The 26,647-nt window shown below is 38.8% G+C and overlaps 3 protein-coding genes across 3 annotated transcripts; 2 read left to right on the top strand and 1 right to left on the bottom strand.

Moving 5' to 3' along the window:
* The first annotated feature begins 699 nt into the window (after positions 1-699).
* On the top strand, positions 700-5,129 carry LOC149713007 (uncharacterized). Its single transcript, XM_089849349.1, has 4 exons — positions 700-1,151; positions 2,278-2,561; positions 4,501-4,790; positions 4,898-5,129. Exons 1-4 carry the CDS (start codon positions 893-895, stop codon positions 5,127-5,129), a joined length of 1,065 nt encoding a protein of 354 aa, XP_089705475.1. The 5' UTR covers positions 700-892.
* Positions 5,130-8,978: 3,849 nt separating this feature from the next.
* On the top strand, positions 8,979-15,755 carry LOC149713006 (uncharacterized). Its single transcript, XM_089849347.1, has 9 exons — positions 8,979-9,040; positions 9,111-9,283; positions 9,342-9,387; positions 9,818-9,878; positions 10,504-10,677; positions 11,706-11,847; positions 12,888-13,099; positions 13,177-13,439; positions 15,447-15,755. Exons 1-9 carry the CDS (start codon positions 8,979-8,981, stop codon positions 15,679-15,681), a joined length of 1,368 nt encoding a protein of 455 aa, XP_089705473.1. The 3' UTR covers positions 15,682-15,755.
* A 2,791-nt stretch (positions 15,756-18,546) lies between these two features.
* LOC149713005 (uncharacterized) lies at positions 18,547-22,587 on the bottom strand. The gene is made up of 6 exons (XM_089843419.1): positions 22,528-22,587; positions 21,951-22,014; positions 20,696-20,860; positions 20,036-20,174; positions 19,765-19,970; positions 18,547-18,954 (listed from the first exon to the last, which is right to left on the bottom strand). The coding sequence occupies exons 2-6, from the start codon at positions 21,972-21,974 to the stop codon at positions 18,640-18,642; spliced, it is 849 nt and encodes a 282-aa protein (XP_089699545.1). The 5' UTR covers positions 21,975-22,014; positions 22,528-22,587; the 3' UTR covers positions 18,547-18,639.
* Between the last annotated feature and the right edge of the window lie 4,060 nt (positions 22,588-26,647).

Below are 26,647 nucleotides of genomic sequence, written 5' to 3'. Positions count from 1 at the left end.
CAGAGAGAAAACGAGAATTTGCTTCGTAAATATCATAACACACGCTGCGGAAGGCTTTCTCTCCCTAGAGTCCCTCACTTTTTATCCTATTTATTTTTGCTATTTCTAACTTTCTCTATACGACCTCCAAATTTACAGTGACCTGAGTTACACCTCATTCTGTGATCAGTTAGCGGGGCTAAAAACTGTCTGCTCCCCTTAAGATTCAGAATCGACGCGACCCTTTACCCTGGGTTGAATTTTGTAACTGTTTGGTACTAATTTCCTCAGCAAGTAGGTACAAACCTCGTCTTAACGCGGGACAAAAATCAATAAGCGCATGCGCCTTGGCAAATAGTTAAGCGTGGGTAGAGTAATAATGAGGGGGAACTATTTATCGCGTATGTGAATCGGTTTAGTAACCTTGTGTACTCCAAATATTAATCTGATGTTGGGAAGAATCATGTTACAATTACCCCATGCAGAGAAGTATTATCAAAAGTAAGATGACACTAGAAGTAAAGAGCTCTAGCATTGGTAGTAGATCCTGGCACTAGTGAACAAATTTGTGGATTTTATGCCGCTTCCATCGCGCCTACACTAGAGAGAAATAAATTGGTCGAGTTCCAAAAAACTATCCTACCCCCTTCCCCTTAGCCTTAAGCCGCGGAACACGGACGCGGGTGCTTGAATCTAGTTCGGCCGTCTACCGTCGCGAGCGTCTCACCTTTTTGGAGGGGAAATTCAGAAACAGCTACCAGAGGGCCAACCGTTGGTTTGTTATCAAGAATATTCACTTTCGCCGAGTGAAGAATTTGGTTACCTCAATACTTCTGGTCTCATCCCACTTCTGGTATTATATTATTTTGGTATTAATTACATTTCATTTTCCAATTTTTACACGCAGGTAGATATGTATTTAGGTGGTAACACATTATTACCACAAAATGTTTTCAAATATCACGTTTCTCCACCTACGACGATCGCTATTTACCGCATTATGACGTGCGTCAACCCATTGAGTGATCACGAAACACGTTTATCCGTGAATGGTTTGGACGCGCCCACGTGGTGCCTGATCACGACGGCGCTACTTGTTATGTCTACGGTATCATCTTTGTCTACGTACTTGCGACCCAATTCATTCGTCCGAAATGACAGATTCCGGAAAGGTAGAAACGCCTCTTTTAAAATCGAAACACAAACAGCCGACTTTTTAAATTTAAAATGCCGAAATTTTTACTTGTCACAAATGTAACCAGTTCACATTAAATACACGTCACAAAATGTAGCCAAATCACCTTGAATGTCGCGGGACTTTTGTTACGCGATTGGTCGAAGGTGCAAATTTCAAACTATCCGTGAAATCTCGAACTAGATTGAATTTTTAAATCACTCGAAGATATTTCCAGGATGTTTCGGTATGCAGATTGGTCATATAATTTTAGTAGAATAACCGATTAGAAATCACTTGATTTTACTTTTCACCCTCCTTCCCTTTAATCCGACTTTCGATACTAAAACTATTTTGATATACTTCTGAAATTATTTAAATTAAAATATAATAGTTAGACTTAATTGTTATTAATGAAACTTTCCAAGTTCATCATTGAATAGTTACTTGTTAATTTAATAGTATTCCGAAACGTGAATTCATTTTTTTAAAGGCCGACTTCCATAGAAAAGAGTTCTAGCGAACTGAAAACCGAGCATCGAGACAAAAGGCTCGTTTTCATAGAAGCTAGAAAATTCGAAAACGCTCACGCTTCGCGAGCTTGAATACGCGCGGTAACGTACTTTTTTCGAACGTTTCCGCTTTTGCTCGAATTTTTCATGCAACTCGCGCCTATGAAAACGAGCCCTGACAATGGAGCGACCGTGCTGATTTTCGAACTGAAAGCCGTGCAATGTGGTTCTAGCGAACTGAAGATACACAATAGAGAATTCCCTTCAGAGGAAAGCAAAAATTCGAGAGGAAATGAATTTAAAAGGATTTCCATTGTTCATCTTCAGTTCGCTAGAACCACATTGCACGGCTTTCAGTTAGCGAGAACCCTTCCAACTTTTGACAAAGCGGGGCTTCGAAAATCGGCACGGTCACTCCATTGTTAGTCTCGATACTCGGTTTTCAGTTCGCTAGAACCCTTTTCGCTGCTGGAAGTCGGCTTTAAGTTATTCAAAAGAGAGATAAGCCTAAAAGGCCCACATTACGGACCACGGAGTCAGGTCTTACCTACAAGGGCCTACCCTGTTGAGTCACAAATATGGCTAATTCAAATTGAACGCGATGATTTTCAGGATCAACTTCCGGCTTCAAGTCTAATTTCAACCAGTATCTTTGGCAATATTTATCGGATTTCCTAGAAAACGGTTTCGAGAACTTCAATTTGAGATCATCGAGACTCATGCTGTACGGATGGTTACTGGGTTCCATCGTCTTGACCAGATGCTTTTCCGGTGCTTTGAAATCAGAACTGCTCTTAACACATTCGAGATACATTAATACCATTGACGATATTTGTGGTCGAAAAGACATTACTTTAATGATACGGAAAAATTTTCCTATACACTCGTCGCTCAAGGTAACAATCTCCTTTTTGATATTCGTCGTGGCAGAAGTAGGATAAGTAAGAAGTATCGAGGTAACCAAATTCTTCACTTGGCGAAAGTGAATATTCTTGATAAGACACCAACGGTTGGCCCTCTGGTAGCGACTTCTAAATTTTCCCTCCAAAACGAGAGACGCTCGCGGCGGTAGACGGCCGAACTAGATTCAAGCACCCGCTTCGTCCGTGTTCCGCGGCTTTAGGTTGAGGGGACGGGGGTTGGAAATGTTTTTGGAACTCAGCAATTTTTTTCCCTTAGTGTAGGCGCGATGGAAGCGATGTTAAATCCTCAAATTTGTTCACTAGTGCCAGGATCTATTACCAATGCTAGAGCTCTTTACTTCTAGTCTCATCTTGCTTCTTATATTAGTCGTGGTATACTTCTGCAATTTGGATAGATAGATAGGTGGGCACGTCTTTGTAACCTAAACTAACCCAACCATTTGGGGCTTCCAAATTTGTCAATTGAGAAAGTATTGGAAATATTAGATCCTAACAAGTTGGAAAACCAAAATGTTACCTCTCTAGACGAAAACTATACATACAAACTTATTTACCTAAATAGGCAATTATTGCTCTTTATTGAAAAACAACCGGAAAAGTTAACATTAATGAATAATTCAAAGCTATAATCTCAAGTAGGTTGCTGTGTAAACACTACCCAACCCTTTATATCTCAACCATATTGTTAAGGTGCGTTCAGTAACGCTCAACGGAGACCAAACGCGTTGAGCTCCATTGATCAACGTGACGTCATGTGGCGTATTAGGCTACTGAATGGTTTTTTGCAAACTTTGCGTTGTGTCGCCTGCTTACTGTTCATGGAAATGGATATGCGAGGGCCTGCTAACCGAAATAAGAGAAAACTCTGACCATGAAGTAACTTAGCCAAGGCTTAAGCTATAACACCCAATAAGTTTTTAAGCTTCGTAGATATAATCGAAAAAATTTCATAAAATACTATCAGACATTATTCTTTCGCATTCAGTCGCTGCTACACCGATTTTATAAACATTTCCGAAATTATCCGTCAAATTAACTTCTCGAAATTCTTCAGGGAGATAAGTTTCCGCCATTGCTGATACGTCACAAATTACGTTGCTCAATGGAGTAATCGGCTCTTACAGCCGATGACTTCGATGCCTCTTCGCTTACAATCGTGACGTCAAACCGGAAGTTCCGAAAATCGTTCAGTGGCGAATGCGCATTCAACGGAGCCTCCGTTGAGCGTTACTGAACGGCCTAGTTTCCAAGAATGGCTGTTGACGATGTCAAAGTCAATTCATCTCTAGCCGCGTTAAAACTGAATGTGCTCAGTGATAATTTAAGCTCCGAAGCCATAACCCGATTGCGATCACACCTTTAACTCCCCTAGTGACCATCATAGTACTTCAATCTATCAACGGCTCTGGTTGGGTGGGACGCTAAAAATGGGAGAGGAATAACCGGACTCAATTGTAATTGGTTCGTCTGTAGCCTTTCTTGAACAATTACCAATCGAGTCCGACTATTCCTCCACCTTTTTTGGCGTCCCACCCAACCGTAGCTGTACCACAGTTAGCACTCAGACCGATTTCTCTCAGATTTCGCACTCTCCCCCCCCCCATCATCCTTGGTGGGATAGACCAAGGAGTACTATATCGGGCTCACACCAATGGTGTGTGGTGTGGGCCTGATATAGTATTCCTTGGATAGACAAAGACAAGTTGATGGTAGTAAAGCTAATAACTGTAGATTGGCGTCTATGTGGAATGGATGACAGACTAATCTGATGATGGAATAGTGTCCAGCCAAACTGTCAATTTAAAATGTATTAATTTAGGTTGCCGTTCTGAAATATTTTTGTTATTTTTGGGTCTTGGGGTGAGTTTGATATTCATGTAGATTGAAATTTTATGTATTTTTTTCCATGAAGAGAAACTCGTCATCTAGCGCCAAACTTCGGAAGAAGATTGCTGAAAACGGAATTATTTTCAACGATACAATCCAGCCTTTTATATTCAACGAGGTTTTCCCTCGTGGCACCTCCGCTCTTTTTCAAGATGAGGCAACTATTTTATTATTCATAGCCCCTTTCATTCAATCCACCTTGAACGAAACAAATAGAAAAATTTATATTGGAAAAGAATCCTACGAACCAAGATACAATCATTATTTGATAAACAAACAACTCCCTAGTGACATTCTCGAAAACTTCAACTATTTGTAAGTACTGTCAATTACGTTATCCATATACCGAGTTTCTCCTTACGTTCGACCATTACCCACTCGATCACGCCCTAAATTATTATTATTTTCAATATTTCATTCAGAACTCAAAGGTTTTGGGAAACTAGACAAGGAACACCTAAACAAACGTCTGACGCCTTTAAGTTCCGGAAAATGTTTTTGACGGACAGCAAACAACTGCAAGACACGACTCCGATGTCCCTTTGGTTTCTCTCTGCAGTTTTTACCACATATTTCTGCGGAAATTCAGTCGCAGCTGCGGTCGCCATTTTTGAGGTTTTATCGGGACTCAAGAAATTAAATTTAATTCATTAAAAAATGAGTTGAGCACTTTAAAAAGTATTACTCTTCACGTGCCAGTTTTTCTTGATTAATTAGAGTACTTAATAATCCGCAATATATATGTTTTCGATTACACTGTTGATTTTGGCCCCAAAATATGAATTGAAAAACTGGCTTCTCAATTGGTATTAGCAAATGTGGATGAGAGGGAAAATATGACAATGGCCATAGAGTCTGTGTTAAAAAACGCGGACATCAAAGTTTCGCCAATAACTATTAAGTTTACTAGTGACTGATGGACTTGCAAACTCGCGACTGAAAGTAGTTCAGACATTTATGCTCCTTGGTTTAACCATAGCCCACTCGATCACGCGCATCACGACGTAAGCTGCTCGCGCTATAGCTAAATTACCGAGATTTGTTTTAAACGTATCTAGTTTTATGTGCTCTTTTATTGCTTCGATAACCTTACTTAAATCCAAATTATACCTTCAAATACCTTTTAAAACATTACCAGCTACTCTGTCCTGACTACAAACACAAATCGAGGAAGTTCTAGCATACACAATAGCAGACGACGGTAACCGCGTAACCGCGAATTAACACAAGACCTATTTTAAGAGAGTGAACAAGCCCAGTATAGCTACGCCAATAAAACGGTCAACTACGGCGAAACTCTGATGACTCACGACTTTTGGCCATTTTCATACTTTTCCTCTCATCTACTTTTGGTATTAGTTAAGCAGATAGAGACATTTTTCCCAGTTACATTTAAGTTTCAAAATACGTGTTTATTTTTTTTTCAAATTTCCTAAGTGTAAGTTTTTAGTACGTTTATTCAGAATAATAAGAGAAAACGACTTGACCCTAAAAAATATTGTAGTTTAAAGGTGGCTTGGATCTGTTATGATTTGCATTTCTTTTCGAGATAATTGCATATAGTTAAAATGTTAATGCGGGATTAAAGTGTTTAAACTTCAAAATAATGAAAAGGGAAAATTGCGCAGCTTCTAATCAACCAATGGATCGGTTGACACTTAACCAAAACGAGACTAAAGAACTTTGGAAAATTTTGAAATGTCGAAATGGTAGTGAAAGGTTCGGGATTTTAATGAATCCTCTCCTGAATATTGGCCACGCTATCTTTAAAATAGCTATCTTTAAAATTATAGCAAACAAGTTTTTTTTGCAGCCAATGAATGAATGAAAATAATTTAAGTGGTAAATACGATTTTTACGTCAGGCTAAGACGTCACTAGCGTAAATTAAGCCACGCCAGTTGTTTCCAAGATCATTTCACGCCGATTAGGATTTGACCTTAGCCATTCCAACCCCTCCATACATTCCTGGATCCTGGTACTACTGATCTTGAGAACTTTCTTAAAAGACTTTCTAAATGTTCAAGAGCTTAATAATATTAACACAAAATGTACATAACAATGGTAAAATAATTTTTTAAAAATGTTCGTAATAGTAGCTTAGTTCAAACAAGATCTGTTATTGAAACTTTGAATCAATGTTAGACATGTAGAATAATTTCTGCAATTTTCGATGATTTGTTTGACGTAAATATAATATAATTTAACATAACTCAATATGATTTCAATCAGCGTGAAAAATATAATTGAAAAAAGTTAAAAATTTACTTTCTGTTACCATTTAAATATTTAAGTCCTTGTTTAAGTTCCTAATTTTTCAATTAACAGTTTTACTAATAATACAATACTCCTATTTTTTTCAATTTACTGTTTTTACCTTAAAAATATAATTGAAAATTGTTCACAATAAAAGCTTTGGTCGTAATGTTTCTCTCAAGTGCTCAAAGTCTACATATATTTTAATTTTCAATATAGCATTTTCAAAACAATATATAAATCCCTTTGATCGAATATTCGGTGATCGAACGCAGTGCGGACTTATCGAATCTAATTTGATCGATTATGTTTTTACAGAATGCGTGAGAATTAGTACTGTACCAGCCCTAGAATATTTATAGATCGAATAACCATTTCCATTTAAACTTCCCCCTTAACAAGCCTCTTCAATGTAAAAATGTGTGTTGTCAACCCCGAGGATTGGGACATACATAGCCGTCTCTGCGCACTCTCTGGACCCAAAATGCCTCGAGAGCAAGCTCTGAAAATCTAGATGGAAGATTATACATTCTAACAGAAGTAGGATAAGGGACTTGAAGTAAAGAGCTCTAGCATTGGTAGTAGATCCTGGCACTAGTGAACAAATTTGAGGATTTTATGCCGCTTCCATCGCGCCTACCTTAGAGAGAAAAAAATTAGTCGAGTTTCAAAAACATTTCCTACCCCCTTCCCCTCAACCTAAAGCGGCGGAACACGGACGCGGGTGCTTGAATCTAGTTCGGCCGTCTACCGCCACGAGTGTCTCACGTTTTGGATTGAAAATTCAGAAACCGCTGCCAGAGGTGCAACCGTTGGTGTCTTATCAAGAATATTCACTTTCGACAAGTGAAGAATTTGGTTACCTCAATACTTCTAGTCCCTTATCTCACTTCTGATTCCAATATACTCGGTCACGGCACAAAAGCAATCGGAACTTGGGTAAACACTCTCATTTCTAGGTATTCAACATATGCCTTCGTTACCAAAGTCATTAGTATAAATTTGCGATAAGAAACTCGACAAACAGTAGCGACAAAATGGAAATTTTCAAACTCTATAATAAGGCTTCTTTTGTCATTAACCAGGCTAATTATGGATCGAAAAAAGGTTGCCCCAGAAATGGTTGGACGCTTATTGGGGAAAATTCCAGAACCATTTTTTAAAATTAACAAACGCTTTCCGTTAATTTTATTCAAATATAATTAAGCATTTTCAATAATACAAAGCGTACGTGTATTTCTGAACTATTAGCTCAAACAACAGGAACCGTTCTTAAGATGTTTATAAAATATATAAAAATAACCGAGAGCGTTTAGTAAGTTTTGTTATATGATTGTCTGTCATTTTCGGCAATTTCCCTTAAAACGCTAAAGTGGCTAAATATCCGACAAAAAAGCAATCAACACTTGAACAAACACCGAGGACAAACACTGTCATTTCTCGTTTTCTAATATAAATACAAATATTACAACGGAGGCCCTCGCGTGCCATTTTGCGCGAAGAAACCAATACATAACAAAAAATTAACTTTTTCAAACTAAAATGGAATTATTTATGCAACAACAGGAATATAATGACTCGAAAATGAGGGTGCGGAAGCAGTTGGACGCAATGGTTCATTCCTAAAGAAGGAATAGTTTAAAGTAGTTTTATAAGTAGTTCGGGTTCTTGTGATCATCTATTTGTAACTGCAAGCGTAATTTAGTTGCGCGATAGGACAAGGCTTTTCATTGTATGAGATGGAGGAAGCCTTCTATAACATAACCGTATTGAACCCAACTCTAATGGCAAGTTATTACTATCTGAAATCGTTAGGCACCATGTTATGTTCATTGCAACCAAGCTTTTTGCTCTCAACGAATTAGTAACATCAGAAGTAAGATGAGACTAGAAGTACTGAGCTAACCAAATCCTTGACTTGACGAAAGTGAATATTCTTGATGACGCACCAACGGTTGGCCCTCTGGTAGCGATTTCTGAATTTTCCTTCCAAAACGTGAGACGCTCGCGGCGGCAGACGGCCGAACTAGATTCAAGCACCCGCGTCCGTGTTCCGCGGCTTTAGGTTGAGGGGAAGGGGGTAGGAAATGTTTTTTGGATCTCGACCAATTTTTTTCTGTCTAGTTTAGGCGCGATGGAAGCGGCATAAAATCCTCAAATTTGTTCACTAGTGCCAGGATCTAACACCAATGCTAGAGCTCTTTACTTCTAGTCCCTTATCTTACTTCTGGTTCAACCAAGCTCTTAAATGATAACTTTTTGCTCTCAACGAATTAGTAACAATTCGGACTGCTTCGTCTTGGCGATAAAGTGGACTTTAAGGCTGTTGCTTATAATTACGTACAAAAATGATTTTCTTTTTATTAATGGTGTTTCCTAGCCACTTTGCGAGTCTCCTCACGAATCCATCTATGGAATGTTATATTACGTATTCGAAAACACCAAACGCCTCCGGTAAAGTAGGACAGGTGACCTTTGACCCAGAGCAAATGCAGAAGGAGAAATGCAGTTCTCCGTTGTTAAAATGTCAAATGATTAATTTTAATCGCGCTCGTATTTAAATTTATGACTGTCCAAAAGTTCGTCTTAAATGATATTGTTATTCTTAAAGTTGGAACGGTTACAATCCGTTCAAGACCCAACCAACAAATAAACAAGTTGGCTTGGTCTCATCTCCATCTAAGGGATAGGATCACGTGACTAGCAAAGTTGACTGTAGTACCATCTGTCGTTGAGCCACGAAAATAAATCTCTTGTTTTTCTTAGGATCACGTGACTAGCAAAGTTGACTGTAGTACCATCTGTCGTTGAGCCACGAAAATAAATCTCTGGTTTTTCTGATTGGATTAGAATCTGACTCTTCGGGTAAAACAGGTTCTGCGCATGGCAAAATCAAGCCAATCAGGTTATCCCTTTCTCGCCTCAAAACCCGAGAACGAGATCTGAGCCGTTATAAAAATTCAAACGACTTGTTGGTTGGGTCTATTGTACTCAAATTTGTTCCATTTTTAATTTTCGGAGCTACTCCAGCGTCGTTTGCTCTCGGTATTTTAAATGATACTTTGCTAATTGAGTTCGCATTTTAAGGTACATCCATTGTGACGAGGAATGCGCAGAATTAGACGTAAATATGACAGTCACCATACACGTACAATAATTGTCGACACAATTTTAGCTAATATTAAAAGCAATAATAACGATGTATTGAAACCCCTTTAAAAGTATATTGATAGGTCTTCAGGAACCTTTAAAGTGCACCCTAAAAGACATTATATTCACGAAAAGTGCTGGTTTGAATAAAATATTAATAGAAGACCAGCTCTGAAACTGTCTGCTCCCGAGTCACGAAAGAGGTTTATCTTAAGAATAAAGATGAATAAAAAAAAACTTTTTAAAACTAAAACGGTCAAGACTCAAGAGGAATTTAAGATGTGATTTGGGTCCATCGAATGTTATTAAAACCTTGTTTAGTTCCATATAAGATCGCTCTTTACAACAAGGACAATTATTGTACTTATGTACGCGCATTATATCCTCACGTTGCTAGTCAAATAAGTTTGAACAACTTCATTTTACTGGTCGAGTATCGTACGTTTCAGCATGCAGTTGGTTTCAGATATTTTACGTCTAATGTCGAATGATTATTAAACCGTTTAAAAATCAACCCCAATGTTTTTCGTCATGCACTTTCAGTAACGGGTTTTTGAGTTCATTTTATAATTCTGAAGAGAATAACCTAGCCTAAGTAGAGTTTTTGAAACGCGCATTGCCAGAACTGGAACTTGTTGGAGGAACCAATAACTTACGAATACGTCAATTCCAAATTTGATGGAAGAGCGACAGTGCCAGTCATGTACAGCCAACAAAGAATTTTCTCCGCTAAAATGGTGACGTTCGACTGCGTTCCAGTTGGAGCCTTCGACGATTTAAAAACTATTTCCATGGGAGTAAGAAATTGCTTTTCGTATATTATGTTAAAATCTGCAGCAATCTAAGATCACTGTTGTTAGTGGTCACATCGCAGTATAGCGTTGCTAGGGTTTGAAATTGGGGGGGGGGGGCAAAATCTGGGTTGTTATAGGAAATTAATAACAAAATTTTGCATAATTGGTTCATCGGAAAACTTGTAGACCCGAATATTTGTGTCAACGTGAAATTATTCGTAATTTAAAGATGTAAAAACTTTTATTGATAACCGAGTTATTGACTATATATTACAATTGTGGATGAAAGAATTTCACTCGTCTTAAGTTCAGTTTATGTTTGCTTTTAGTCCCCACTACTGTTTTATATTAAAATTAATCTCTACAAAGATGAATTTTAACGAACTTGTCATTATAATTTTTATACACTATATTGCTACAGAATTTTAGGGGGCTAGGAGCATTTTTCTCGTAGGGTTTACGGATTATTTTGAGGGGGGCTAACTTTGAAATTTGGGGAGCTATAGCCCCCCCCCAAAAAAAGGCCTTGCGACGCCACTGGTCACATGGATAAACAATATACCATTAGCAGAAGTAGGATAAGGGACTAGAAGTAAAGAGCTCTAGCATTGGTAGTAGATCCTGGCACTAGTGAACAAATTTGAGGATTTTATGCCGCTCCCATCGCGCCTACACACTAGAGAGAAACAAATTGATCAAGTTCCAAAAAACATTTCCTACACCCTTTCCCTCAAAATAAAGCCGCGAAACACGGACGCGGGTGCTTGAATCTAGTTCGGCCGTCTACCGCCGAGAGCGTCTCACGTTTTGGAGGGAAAATTCGGAAACCGCTACCAGAGGGCCAACCGTTGGTGTCTTATCAAGAATCTTCACTTTCGCCAAGTGAAGAATTTGGTTACCTCAGTACTTCTAGTCCCTTATCCTACTTCTGCCATTAGTATGGTGGTGCTTTGTTTGATCGAGCCTCGGCCATTTTTAAGCAAAGTAGTTTAAACAACCGAAGCTGTTTCACTTCTCTGAAACCTTTTCAGGTTTGGAGCGGATTGCTTTGCGTCATCGGAGTATTAACCGTGATCGACATCTTTGACACGCGGGTGAAGGGAATTCCAAAATCAATCATGGCCGTCGCTGCTGACAAGCTCATTCTATATTTCGGAGCCATTCTGGGAAAAGGTAAACATCCGCCTTAATTATGACAATTCCACTTTCACGGAAACGAAAAATCATAAAAATGGTGTTCTGTGAGAACGACGTGGTTTGAAAATTATCTCAAATCTAAAGAAACCCTTACTTTTTTGAGAGTTTAAACTCTTCTGATTCCAAAAATATGCATGATAAATATTTAAATATGAGGGAAAACATAGAAAAAACGTCTACTCTCCCAATGGCAGTGCTTCCTTCAATGGTTCACTTAATCGCGGGTTTCCTTATCATTTACTGCGAATCAATCGCCTTATATAACCTAAATTTACAAAAACTCTTAAAGAGGCATACGCTAGAATTCAAACGTCAAATATCTATGTTCAAAATTATTTTAGGAATAACTTTTCTTGAAACGATTTAACTAGAAATAGGTAAATTTTGGGCGATTAAAATAATTAATATCTATATCTATATAAATCAAAGTCCTGACTGACTGATAATCAACGCCCAGCCCAAACCGTTTGCCCTTGAAGACTGAAAATTTGCAGGAACGTTACTCATAAGTAGTAAGCGTGTACTAAGAAAGAATTTTCCAATCCGCCGCCATCTTAATAAATGGCGCCCAGAAATGTAAAAAATCTTCTCTATGCAACAAAGTCCGTTCTTTTCAATCGATCACTTCACAAATATTTAGTACATTGGTTTCCTTTAACCTATGGATGGGCTAAATGGTCTTTCGGGTTCGATTTGTTGCCATCTTTTTAAATGGCGGCCAAAAATTTAAAAACCCTTCTTTATGGAATAATGTCCGCGTGAAAAGTAATAAAAAATGCATCCCTAGGGGCTGACGGGCAACGCCGAGTGCCTTCGCTCCTAGGGTGCTGCAAAAATATTAGTCATCAGTAGAATCTACCCATCCTTTATATCATTTTGTTAAAAGTTCTTATTACACGCGAGCGACGCCGAGGGTAACAGCTAGTCAATTATATTTAATTAATTGCGTCTCGACTCGAAGAGGTTTATTTTGGTTTCCCAACTTGTTTGATTTCTAACGGTTTTGGTTTCTGTAGGGTTCGATATCCCTTCGTCGTTAGCGATTCGCTTTAGCGTTGGAGTTTATCTCTTGATAATTGTGGTTTTCGTCAATTTGTTCAACGGTGTCTTGAAAGCCAATTTCTCATCTCAGAAAAGAGAAAACATCAACAGTATCGAGGATTTATTGAAAGTACCCGACGTTACAGTATACATTTCTGATTTGGTTTTGGAAGAAGTTAAGCGATCGGTAGAGTTTTCATTTTTGAATATTTAATCTCATTTCTTTTTCTAACGAGACTTAATAAAATTCTATAATTTTGACAGGATGACGATGAAATAAAAACTCTTTGGCAACGCGCGACAAAAAAACACATCACTTTCTCTAGAGAAATACTGTCCGGGAAGGAAATTTGGTTCGGGGATTTATCCACTTTACAGAGTGGCTTGATACAAGCCTTAGATGAAGACGAGCCGAAACCAGATCGATGGGATTTTCATCTTGGGTCGGCAAAGTACTTTCACCATCCGCTAGTATACCCGGAAAACAAAGAAATTGATCCGGAAGCTATGAAGTACATCAACCGAAGGTTTGTTAACTATCATTAATACAGAATATCCAGTCTTCTCGCCTTTGTACATCGGTGATTGTCAAGTCAAACAATTCTATCTCTAGGCTACGTGTGTAAATCTGTACCTCTAATAGCGTCCAAACGCGTTGACAAATATGTAAATTTCTTATTCTAACAAAACTAAATTTGTTTGACATAAAATTATCTATTCAACTCTTGATCCAAGTTGGGGTCCACGAACCCCTAAGCATTACTTATTACTTTCGATTCTTTAAGTTTTCCTACGGTTTTTAAATCCCCCGAAAACGTTATTCTCAATGTGAGGGTTCGAAAAACGGGGCGGAGTGAAAATCTCTAGGACCTAATTACTCGCGTATTTCACCGTACACATAATTGGGGTTACTTGTCTAAAGTAGCTCTTTTAAGTAATAAATCTACTCAATTTTAGGTCTGCGAGCACCCTAATCTTTTTATTTGATAAGAGCAAAACCGAGAAGCCTGACTGTAAAATAACGTTCAGATCCTCACGAGCAAGTCGCAAGAGTAACTTGCCCTGTTTTACTGAGGCGTTGTCTATCCCTGTACCGTGTTACTCGCTGTTTGAAAATCTTATCCAACGAACTAATGTTTAACGAAATTAATCCTCGGTGAAAACGTTATGAGAGATACTGAAATTACGCATTGTTTTCTCAAAACGGCTAGCTTTTGAAACTCGCTCGCGATGTTTAAAACATCATTAGACCCAAAAAATCGGATTCAGAAAACCCGTCTACTTTATTTGAGGAACCTATTCATCTTCTAAAAATTTAGTAGCTCCTAAGAGTAGTTCTAACAAACAGAACACTTTTAAATATACAAAGAGTAGCAAAAATAATTATAATTTCATCCTGAAATTAATCTAGATAATGAGTTTGGGTTGAAGCTCTCTTGTCGCCTGTCTCTCCCTTACAAACTTTACCCAATTTTTATTTACCTAGCTGTCGCAGTAGGTACGGCATAAAAATTGAACCCATCAATTGATATTCCGCTGTTTTAACCAAAGCCCAAATGAGAGACGTTAAAATCTTTACACCACGGCTATTGTTTAGTTTTCTAATGGCCCATACAGCACTGAATTTAAACCGAATTTAGAAGAATTCACCTGAACTTCTTTTTAACTGGGAGAAAAATTATTTCAAGTCTCGCGCATACTTTCATCGAAACTACTTTATAAATTCATACTCGCATATTTTGATGTCAACGCTAATCAGGGGGACAAACATTTCCACGTGAATTACGCGGAGCATCCGAGATATCTAGGCCCGTGCCTATCGCGAAGGAAGTTTTTTTTTAACTAATTTAGTTCGCCGTGTTTTCTCGCTTGGGGGCGCTTTTAGTACCGTAAAATAAAAAGAAGATCAGCCTCGTGACCCCGTCGACTGCTACAATATTGGGTCAAAACATAGACGTAGAGCGGTGAAACCGAGGTCGCGGATAGTAAAAGAAACGTTTTAGAAAATTTCCGAAGACCTTCATTAGACAATCATGGTAAAGAAGTAAAGGATAGAAAGCTAAGGTAAAAAAATTAAAAGGTTACGAAGGAGTAAAAAAATTCCTCTTATGGTATAATAAAACTGTGAATTAGCAACTTCAAGAAGTTTGTTTTACTAAAAAAAAAACAACAATGTTAAAATCTAATAATTAATTTTGTTGTCCACACAATCTAACCAAAAGATTCAATAAAAAATAAATAGCCACTAAAACAAATACGTTAATTTAAGGGTGAAACCTTTCTCTTTCATCAAATTTTTATAATTGGCCCCTAAAATATCAACGACAATTTATGGAAGACCCCCTTCGCAACTGTAATAAGAGCGCCATCTAGTACACATATTGAGTGAAAATGTTTTCTCTATGAAACTGGATATCTCGCCACATAAAAATCAACACGAACGGACCTAGATATCTCGGAGGCTCCGAATTACGTCAGTCGTCAGTCACCAGTGACATCAAAAATTAAAGTATATCACCTACTTTCCATTACAGATTGCGGGCTTTCTTTGAAACCGGCCAAGAAACACGATGGCTTCGCTTCCTAGAGAGAGACTGGCACGTCAAAGTGGAACCTCATCGGTCCACGGTTGAAAATGAATTGCATAAAATTAAGTTCCAGGACATTGCAGCGAAGCTCGCATTGGGGGCGGCAATGATTGGAGTCGCTTCTCTCGTCCTCGTTGTTGAGATACTGACATTGTTCAAGTCATTAGCGTCATTGGGATGAAAACTCTATTGAATGTAATCACTTCACACGTAGCACATTCACGTTGATTAAAAGTTGAGATTGAGTTTTGGAAACGTTTCACTTGTTCTTCTCACGTATCACTCTTGCACGTTTATTTTCGATATACAAGTTACCTAAAAATGTTTAGCATTTTGTCAACGTTGATAACACGTTTATACAAAGAGATAACTAAAGTGTGTATTATTTCGTTTCTTTTATTATTATTTTAATTAGGTTTATTAATTCACATTTCGATTTTTTTATTATTTTAATTAGGTTTATTAATTCACATTTCGATATTTTTATTATTTTAATTAGGTTTATTAATTCACATTTCGATTTTTTTATTATTTTAATTAGGTTTATTAATTCACATTTCGATATTTTTTATTATTATTTTAATTAGGTTTATAAATTCAAATTTAGTTTTTTATTATTATTTTAATTAGGTTTATTAATTCAGTTTTCGATTTTTTTATTATTTTATTATTTTAATTAGGTTTATTAATTCACTTTTCGATTTTTTATTATTATTTTAATTAGGTTTATTCAATTTTTACTTATTTTATGGCGTGTGTGTTTTAAAAATTGCCAATGCTGTTAAACAAGAGGCAGGGCTTTTTTCTATGCCAATTCAAAGATACAATTTGTGGCTCCATTATCACCCCAAGCATTCTGTCTAACCTTCTGGGCACAAATTTTATCTTGCCAAAGGCAGGAACCAATCAGGCCTAGTGCAAAAGGTCTGATTATTTCTGCCTTTGGCTAAACTAGCTTTTACCAAGCTGAGCCTTTGTGTAGTAGATAAGCCATCTTTAAGGGGCAAAAACGGAGCCGCTCTTTGCTTTAAGGCGGTAGTCAACTCTTAACAGGCTGAAAAGGGTCCCTATTATCTAACGAACCACAAAAAAAATTTAAATTGAAATCTTTAGTTCATGATATATTTTTTAATATTAATTAAAAATGAATCGCTTTACTTTGAGTGTTCCTGTACCTATTATCTCAAGTTCTAATAATGCGAATGACATAAACTTTAGTTCTGACGAACTATAAAAGTCAGACGTAGTTTATGGTATAATTTGAGATTTTTAAGTTTAATTGTTTTTAAATTACGATAAGAAATGTATATTCGAACAGTGTTTCAAACGTTAACTCAAAGATGTCGCTACAAGCAACCTCGTATATAAATAGCTCAGGTTGGGTTCGGAATTTCATGCCCATTTTAACCCCCAGTCTGAAATTGAAAAATATTTGGGGTTTTTCCGTTTTATTCAAGCCCAACATCATAGGAAAAATTCTTGCTAAAGCTATTTTCACCCCCACACAAAAACTGAGACCCCTGTTACGAATATCAGTGCCATCTGGTGTTTTTTCGCCGTACTAGAAAAAGGGTTACTACCGCCTTAAGACTATATTTGAAAACAAGGGGTTACATACGCAACACTTCGCTCATACTATCCGAGAACTTTAAATTTCCTGCGGTAGGCTAATCTTTCAATGGCGGCAAAAATTAAGCCGATGCTAAGTCCGATAATCCACAATGTAAAGCAGAGACTGACACTGGATAGACGTAAACCATGTAACTCCTTCGAATTAAAATCATTCTTGGCTGTGCCAGAGTAAAAGTGCGGACCAAGGCACGTATGCAGAACAAACCAGCGTTTCTTCTCCATGTATTGACGTAATCCCGTGGCCGCGTACATAAGAACTCTGAAAGAAGATGGATGCCGCAATTCTCAATAATGTTGGTCGCGCTATTTGGGCGACGTGAGAAACTTAAATAATGGTGGTTTCGGGATTTTAGTGGAAAATAAAAAGTGAAATGATAATAAATAGAATGGAACTAAATGTAATAGTGTGGAATTGGAATAGACCCAACAAACAAATCTTTTGAATTTTTACAACGGCTCAGATCTCGAGCTCGGGTTTGGAGGTGAGAAAGGGATAACCTGATTGGCTTGATTTACCCCACGAATCAGACTCTAATCCAATCAGAAAAATAAGAGATTTATTTTCGTCGCTCAACGACAGATGGTACTACAGTCAACTTTGTTAGTCACGTGATCCTATCCCTTAGATGGAGACGAGACCAAGTCAACAAAGCGGAATAAGAAGTGGATGAAATCGGAAAAGTAGGAAAGGCTTCAAACTTCGGAATTACGTCACGTGGTAGGGAACTTGACAGCCTGGTTAAAATTAGCGTGCAATGGGATGTAGGATTAGCTGGACTGGAAATGAAATGCAAGCAAATTGAACATTCCATTAGTTAAAGAAGAGAAGCTAACACCACAAGGCTTAGGTTATTTCCCTGGCGCTAAGAATCACCGATAGAGGCAGTGTAGTGAACTTCCCATCGAGCAAACCAGGAGAGCCGACTCTCGTAGATTTCGTTACCGTCCAGTAGAGGCATGGCAGAAGCGTTGCAGAAGCTAGAGCTAGCGGCCTCTAGTTTTCTTACGGAACATAATTATAATAATAATAATAATAATAATAATCTAAGCTTTTGTCTATGAAGGGATTTCCACACTAAGCCTGTGGCATGTTTACAGGTGGCTCCCTTTACAATGCATAGAGGGATGGTGGCTAGCCCCTATGCCACAGATGCGCGGGGGGTGAGGAACTAGTTGCCCCAATATTAATATCGCCCCGTTTTTCCGTACGAAAAAAAGGGGGCGCCACGGTCGAAAATTGGTTATCATAGGCCAAAGAATTAAGTGGACTCTATTGGTTTGCTCCATGACTCCTCCGCCTGGCATTGAAACTTGAAGCCAAGAAAATAACCCAAGGGAGCGGATCGGAGCAGATTTCCACCTGTGTGTTGGTTTCACTGCCAGTAAATGTGGCTTGAAAAATTACGAGGTTTCTTTAAATACTTGTCGGTTTGACTACCGTCATGTTAAACGAAATGTACCTTCCTCATTTTTGTAGTAATTGCATGGGGTGGTGGTGCGAGAGTGCCTACCTGACATTAACGTATTCCATGAACTCTTTTGGCAATCCAAGTCGTGTTGCCAGGCAAATCGGATGTGGGAAGTATTTGGTTCTACCCACGTGGAATTCAACGCCATAATCTTTCGCCCTCAGTATATCATTATCATTCTGGCAGATTTTGGTGAGAGTTCTGAGCAAACTATTCTCGAATGTTAAATCCACCGCTTGAAAATCCACTAATTTACTCTTCAAGTCGTAGAGATCAGTGCTTTTACTCAGATCCAGCTCGCTGCTTCTGGAGTACTCCGCTCGTTTCGGAGGAAAAGTAATTTCGAATTGTTTCTAAAATAATCAACAAGTCGTCATTAATGTGTTGAATTATTCTATTATTTATGTCCCTGAATTCGGTAGCCTAAGGTTTCGCGTACTTAGGTTAACTTAAGAAATTCATTTCTGTATACCTTGTTTCAATCGTTGAACTTATTGCTGATATCGTAATTAACATCATCAAATTAAGTATTACCAGAAGTAGGATAAGGGACTAGAAGTATCGAGGTAACCAAATTCTTCACTTGGCGAAAGTGAATATTCTTGATAAGACACCAACGGTTGGCCCTCTGGTAGCGGTTTCTGAATTTTCCCTCCAAAACGTGAGACGCTCGTGGCGGTAGACGGCCGGACTAGATTCAAGCACCCGCGTCAGTGTTCCTCGGCTTTAGGATAGGAAATGTTTTTGGAACTCTACCAATTTTTTTCTCTCTAGTGTAAGCGCGATGGAAGCGGTGGCATAAAATCCTCAAATTTGTTCACTAGTGCCAGGATCTATTACCAATGCTAGAGCCCTTCACTTCTAGTCTCATCTTACTTCTGGTATTACATTAAAAGAGATACGTTAATGAATATATGCTTCCGAATAATACCAAAAATAAATAGAAATAGTGAGGGACTAAACGGGATGAAAGACTTCCTTGCGGAGTCAAGGCAGGCTTTCTATATCGCCTTTTGCTTGACCCATGAATCCTTTAAATTAGAAACGTATTGTCCTCAAAGCGCAGGGAACACTTTGAAATTTAAAGCGCGACGTTGCAAAGCACTCGCTACCTTACGCAATTTACTAAAATGTATTGTTCTGAATAAACAAAGTATATTTACTCGAACCAAGTGCATGACGACTAATTGTTTTCGACGAAACATTGGAACTTGCTCGAGTTGTTCGAGGCTGTCGGGTGCCATTCCCGTGCAAAGAGCCATGTTGACCGTCATTTCGTTTTGATAGGAAAGCATAAAGAAGAGCATCCCCAAAATATAACTAAGCGCAACGATTCGAGTCCAGAGAAATCGTGGTTCCCGCGGTATGGCTGAAGGCAATTTATATTAACATCAACTCTCTGTGCCAGAAATATTCCAGTCTCCGAAATCTTACTTTGCCTTAAAAGAATCCTATATGGTTCCAGTAAGTTTTCTCCAATTTTAATCAGCAATCGTTTATTAATGGCTGACCATCTTTCGCTTGTTAAAATTATTGCGACAAAAAAGAAAGATACAACAGTCAAGAGAATTACCTGAAAGATATTATTAAATACCACTTTACTAACATCTTTACATTAAAAGCGTACTTCAAACCCATTTAATTGATAAAGCTTCAGTATAATAATATCAGAAGTAAGATAAGGGACCAGAAGTAAAGTGCTCTAGAATTGGCAATAGATTCTGGCACTAGTGAACAAATTTGAGGATTTTATGCCGCTTCCATCGCGCCTACCTTAGAGAGAAAAAAATTAGTCGAGTTCCAAAAACATTTCCTACCCCCTTCCCCTCAACCTAAAGCGGCGGAACACGGACGCGGGTGCTTGAATCTAGTTCGGCCGTCCACCGCCACGAGTGTCTCACGTTTTGGATTGAAAATTCAGAAACCGCTACCAGAGGGCCAAGAAGAATTTGGTTACCTCGATACTTCTAGACCCTTATCTAACTTCTGATAATTTCAAAGAGAACCTTTTCCCAAGAATTTCATATTTATGACTGGGCTTCATGCGATAACCAAGCCAGGTTTTGGGTGAAATTCATGCTCATTAGATCTTACTTCCGTATTCAACTCGGGCAGAAAGGTTTCGGAACTGTCATTGCAATTATTACTAAGGTGTGACATCAATGAAGCGGACGTCGAGGCGTAAGGCAAAGAGAAACTCATGGTCCGGTGTCTATCGTAGTTAATGTACGTGTCCATGATAAGCACATCGTTCTCAGTCTGCCATTGAAATGTAACCAAAAACAAGAACTGACTTAAGTTCAGGAGCTATCTCATCTATATAAATCAAACTCCTGACAGATTGACTGATAATCAACGCCCAGCCCAAACCGCTTGCCCTAGAAGGCTGCAAATTTGCAGGAACGTTATTCGTAAGTAGTAGGCGCGTACCAAGAAAGATTTTTACAATCCGCCGCCATCTTAAAAAATGGCTCCCAGAAATGTAAAAAATCTTCTCTACGCAAGTCCGCGCGTTTCAACCGGTTTCACAAATATTTAGTACACTGGTTTCCTTTAACCTATAGACGGGCTGAATGGCCTTTCGAGTTTTGCCATCTTTTTAAATGGCGGCCACAAATTTAAAAACCCTTCTTTATGGAATAATGTCCGCGTGTAAAGTAATAATAAAAAATGCATCCTGACGGGCTGACGGGCAACGCCGAGTGCCTTCGCTCCTAGGGTGCTACAAAAATATTTGTCGAATCAGTAAAGTCTACCCATTATTTATATCATTTTGATGGAAATTCTAATTACACGCGAGCGACGCCGCGGGTAACAGCTAGTTACGATCATGACACGGATCCTAGATGTTTTAAGAGGGATGAGTAGCTCAAGCCTTTTCACGTACATTCCGACGCGTCTGCGGCAGATGGTTATTTTAACGGAAGTCTAAAGCTCCTATTTTTCCCCTTTCAAGGACAAATTGTAGTGGTATTTCGAGTATTCCTCCCTCATTTTTTGCGTCCCTCCAGACCTAAGCCGTTCCACAGTTACCGTGCCTATTTCTCTCAGGTTTCACATCCTCCCCCATCATTTTTTATTTGGCGTTAAATTGTAATACAAATAAAACTAGAAATCTGGTAGACGCATGACACGCTTCCACAATTTCCCTCTCCCTTCGAATCCGTCTTAAAACATCTAACATCCCTGACCACGATGATCATGAATGAGTTAGTTCAATATGAACCCGTCATAGTTCCGTCAATAAATGGTAGAATTTAAAATCTCAATGGTTGGTGCCTCAGACATCATAAGGGTCAGTGATTTTTCCGAATCAGTCAGAGAATATGTAATATGAAATAGTACGTACCGTATTCTCAATTAGTTGAAACATTTTAGAAATATGTCGATCTTTGTATAGCGAATATCGGTATCTAAATGGAAAATAACGTTAACATCCTCATTTCAGCCAGGGAAAGATTTAATTTTAGAAGTAGGAATGGAGAGCAGAGTAATCTGGGCGCGCGTCAAAGTCCCGGACCCCCTTCTACGGGAAGGGAGGGAGTACGAAGAAAAGGATTGGGCCGTAGCGAGGGAGGTAAAAATTAATTATGTATTTTTCGCCGTCCCCGTCAGCGACGTCATCAAAACGTAGTTTAAGGGAGCCAATAAGATAATTTAAATTAAACTTTTCGTTATTGTTGGAGGGAGGGGCTCTATACTGGGATATGAGCCGGACTGAAGTAAATACTAACCGTTCCTGCCGTTCTCCATTCCTACTTCTAAAATTAGATCTATCCCTGTTTCAGCCAAGTACTAATCTTAAGAACAAAACCGGGATCAGAAATTGGAAAATTAAATTGATGAGCGCTACAAAAGACTCGATGGCTTTAAAATTTGCCAATGTGGTGATGCCGTTTTCAGCAACAACTGGGAAATATAATTACGAGATATTTTTGGGTTGCGTGACGTATTTCCAAAGTTCTATTCCATGTCCTTCCGGTATACGGTCGTTCTCGTCCCAGGACGCAAGAGGTGGTAACTATAAACACGGAGAAACGCAAATAACCAATTATTTAAGTTTCCCGAAATAAAATTATAACATTGCTCATCTAAAATGCTCTTTTTAAATGCAATTTAATGTGGTTAGGGGTATTTTACTCTTTAAAATAAGACGGGTTTCGATAAAATCGGTTAAGAATTAACCTAGAAACAAATTTATAAATAGTGAAAAAAGTTGGTTCACTCAAAAACCGATTCTGATATGGAAAATGCCAGGGAATAGACCCATCTAACAAATCTTTTGAAATTTTATAACGGCACAGTTCTCGTTCTCGGATTTTGAGGCGAGATAGGGATAACCTGATTGGCTTGATTTTGCCATGCGCTGAACCTGTTTTACCCGAAGAGTCAGACCCTAACCCAATCAGAAAAGAAAGTGATTTATTTTCGTCGGTCCACGACAGATGGTACTACTGTCAACTTTGTTAGTCACGTGATTCTATCCCTTAGATGGAGACGAGCCCAAGGCAACTTGTTTATTTGTTGGTTGGGTCTATTAATTTATCCTCCCTTCTGTGGATCACGCGCGAGCTCTCTCGTGTCACGCGCTTCAATTTAAAGTTTCAAACTAGGCTTAGTTATAACATTACGCATTTTCACGTCGCTTTCCACGTCACAGGGAACCGACGTCAACTTCCGGTAGCGCGAATTTATTTAAGATTAAATTTCTTTTTGATATATCTATCGTTCTAGAAGGTAGAATTTAGAAATAATTCAAAATTATTATTGTATTTTTACGTAATAAGTAATTCCGATTTAAATTAGACTTGACCATTAAGAGACTGACAAAATGGGCTCATAAGAAACGTTAATAAGACCAGCGGTTTCGCTCATTTACCGAACACGCGAGGGTTCCACATTTTAGAGAGTCCAATTAAATTTATTAATTATATGCACTTTTATCTGCCCAAGCAGACTTGGATCACCGGTGGTTGAAGGTAATCCAAGTTTGCCTTAGCCCAAGTCCCTAAATACTATAATTTCGTCTAGGAAGAAGTATGGCCAACTTACAAATGGAACAAGCACATTTAACGTCTGCAGGTTCATGATGAAAAACGTTGGGTATAGCGATGAGTTAATCTCTTCGTATTCGTTTATGGCCGGTATAACTTAATGCCAACTTCGAAAAGATCTTGACGAAGAGCGCATTTTGACTGACGTTTATGATTTAGCTATCTATCCACGAAAGGGTTTTCAATCCCGAGATTTCACTTCATTCACTCAGCCAATAAAAATGTGAGACTGCAACGTTGAAGCAGCCGTGATCCACTAGCGGGACTTTGGATTATAATTTTTTGGATAGAATTAGTATTAAGGTTAGCATAGAAACCCCTACATCATACTGAAGAGCTAAGTCTTACGCGATACGTGTATGTGGATTGAAAGTAACGTTGAAGAACGAGATTGAATGAATTAAGCGTTAAGCCAATCTGAAACGATAACTCGAATAAACTTTTAATGTGCTCAGCATAACCATTTGTTCCTTATTACGTCTCAAATGACTGCCGATAAAAATCTACCTATTGATTTTATCCACTTTGTTTTAGCGTCAAGCTATGTTCCATAGACCATATTATTGGTATGCAGCTTAACCTCCGTTTCCTCGAAGTTTCTATAGAGTATTAATGGTTATATCGTGTTTAACACAAATAGCGTTTTATATTTCCAGTTACGAAATAAAATAAGCAAAGTCGAAAAAAGAACTTAATGGAGCATGATACTCGGAAAATTTGCCTCATACTAATCGTCAACTATACTTGGGCCGAGGGGCTAGTCATTCGCCAAAATTTTGTACACCTGATTACTGATTTCGGAATTTTTAGGTGAATTCCAACGATTACTGAACGAATTCCTTGATTACGATTATTTTCGGTGATTTCCATAATCTTTACACTGATTTCCCGTTATTGCCGCAGATTTCTTGGGATTCCTGTTTAAATTCCAATGAATTCCGGTGATTTTTTGGTGAATGCCGTGATTACCACTGCATTCTTTGCGAATTACGATGAATGCAGTGATTATTTCAATTTCAACTGATTATGATTTTTGTTTTGGATTTTCGAATTCCTCAATTGATTACGTGTGATTATTTCACGAAAAGTGTGATTACCGTGATTACAATATATTACTAGTAAATTTCAAGTTTTCACGTGATTTCCAGTAATTATCGGAGATTTCTGATTACCTTTGATTACCCACAAGAATGATTTTGATTACTGAGTATTCTAGAAATCATATAATCGATTTCTGTGGTTTTTGTACACCTGATTATTCAAGTGACTAACCCCTCGACTTGGGCGTCATTTCACTCAGTTTCATTCGCGTCACAAAAGAGTCAAGAGGGATAACAAGATGAGCCAAAGGCTGTGCCATCAGGGCCGGATTAAAGGGGGAGAGAGGGTACTGGCCCTCGGGCGCAAGGCTTGTTGGGGGCGCATTGAGTTCCCCATTCATCCATACTAAAATCTTGGGGATCGAGTAAACAGGGGCCAAGTTATTGTGAAAAGTGTTCACTAACATAACCCCATCCATAGGAATAGCATTACACCCAACTTTGGAAGCTCATAACTCTGGTTCTACTAGAGATACGGGGATGTCCTTTGAGTATGTTATAGTCCTATTTGTCCCCCATCTAACCATACTATAAACTTGGGGATCGAGTAAAATGGGGCCGAGTAATTAAGCAAAATGTTCATAAACATACCCTCCATAGGAATAGCATTACACCCAAATTTGGAGGCTCGTAACTCTGGTTCTACTAGAGATACGGGGATGTCCTTTGAGTATGTTATAGTCAGGGCCGGATTAAAGGGGGAGAGGGGGTACTGGCTCATGGTGAGAGGCTTGTTGGGGCGCGCATTGAGTTACGCGATTCCCTCCTAGCAACATTTGTTGTTCCTTTTTTTTCGAATTAAGGGAGCGCACATTTTCTCGGGCCCCGGGTGCAAAGTTGCTTAATCCGGCCCTGTATGACATAATAGTCGCCACATCGTTCTCAACTTAATGAAATCTGGTATATTGCTAAGTACGCCTCGGCGGAGACTAGTATGCACCAAAAGGAATGTATAAGAGGGTAGACTCGGAGTCACACAAAATGCACGTAGTCCTCCATTCGTAAAACACTACTGTGCCGTTCCCCGGTTACCAAGGTTATCGCAGCCTCCCACGGCAAGATATCGTACAATCACGCGCATGCGTTCGAATCTCCTTGCTCTAGCCTCATGAGCTTGTTTATAATTTCAAATTGCCCTTGTTTCCTACAACGATCACATGACGCACGCCATTACCGCTGGGCTTGCGCGTCGAATTTGCGCGCCACTGTTTGCGGTATCTGCCTCTTTTTTTCTTACCTCCCCATTGCAGAACGAGTCTCCCCTCTTATCCATCCTCCTTGAACGCACCAAGAGAGAAAGGCGTAAGAGTAATGTCAGTTCTACGTATGCAAACGTCACACCCTTCTATCTCTTAGCTCAGTGTCATCCCCCTACCAGGGGCGTACAGTATCCCCTCTTACAAAAGCGCGCCTAGAGGGAGGGATACACAGTCTTCTCCCTCTCTACCGACACTACTCTATTAGGTTTACTCTACGGAGAATACACTACCTATCCTTGGAGTGTACAGCTTTCATAAATGCTGTTGATGAGATGTTCGACCGACGGAATCTCACAGAAATCGGTTCCGTGGAGTTGTTTAGAACATTTCGATGCAACTAAGATGGGAAGGCACCGGGGGGGGGATTTTTGGCACCTGCACTGAATTCGTTTTGTATCATGCGAGTGCGCAGAGATGCCCATGTATCAACCCTCCTATACACTGGTTCCCTATAATCTAGAAACTAGTGTTATACAAGTTTTTGGGGTTCGATATAGTGCCATCTTCCAAAATGGTGGCCCAACGCCCCGAACAGTTAAAAAAATTGTACCGACGGGCAACGCCGGGCGCTTTTGCTGCCAGTAAAGGTACCTACATATCTATGGTGTTATGTAGTGTAATAACTACAACACG

The sequence above is a fragment of the Phalangium opilio genome, unplaced genomic scaffold, assembly GCF_054372755.1.
Source record: "Phalangium opilio isolate 3A_F unplaced genomic scaffold, DU_Popi_V2 ptg000009l_1, whole genome shotgun sequence".
Classification (NCBI taxonomy): domain Eukaryota; kingdom Metazoa; phylum Arthropoda; class Arachnida; order Opiliones; family Phalangiidae; genus Phalangium; species Phalangium opilio.
Note: the sequence above shows the minus strand (reverse complement) of the source record. Positions and strands in the feature narration are given on the sequence as shown.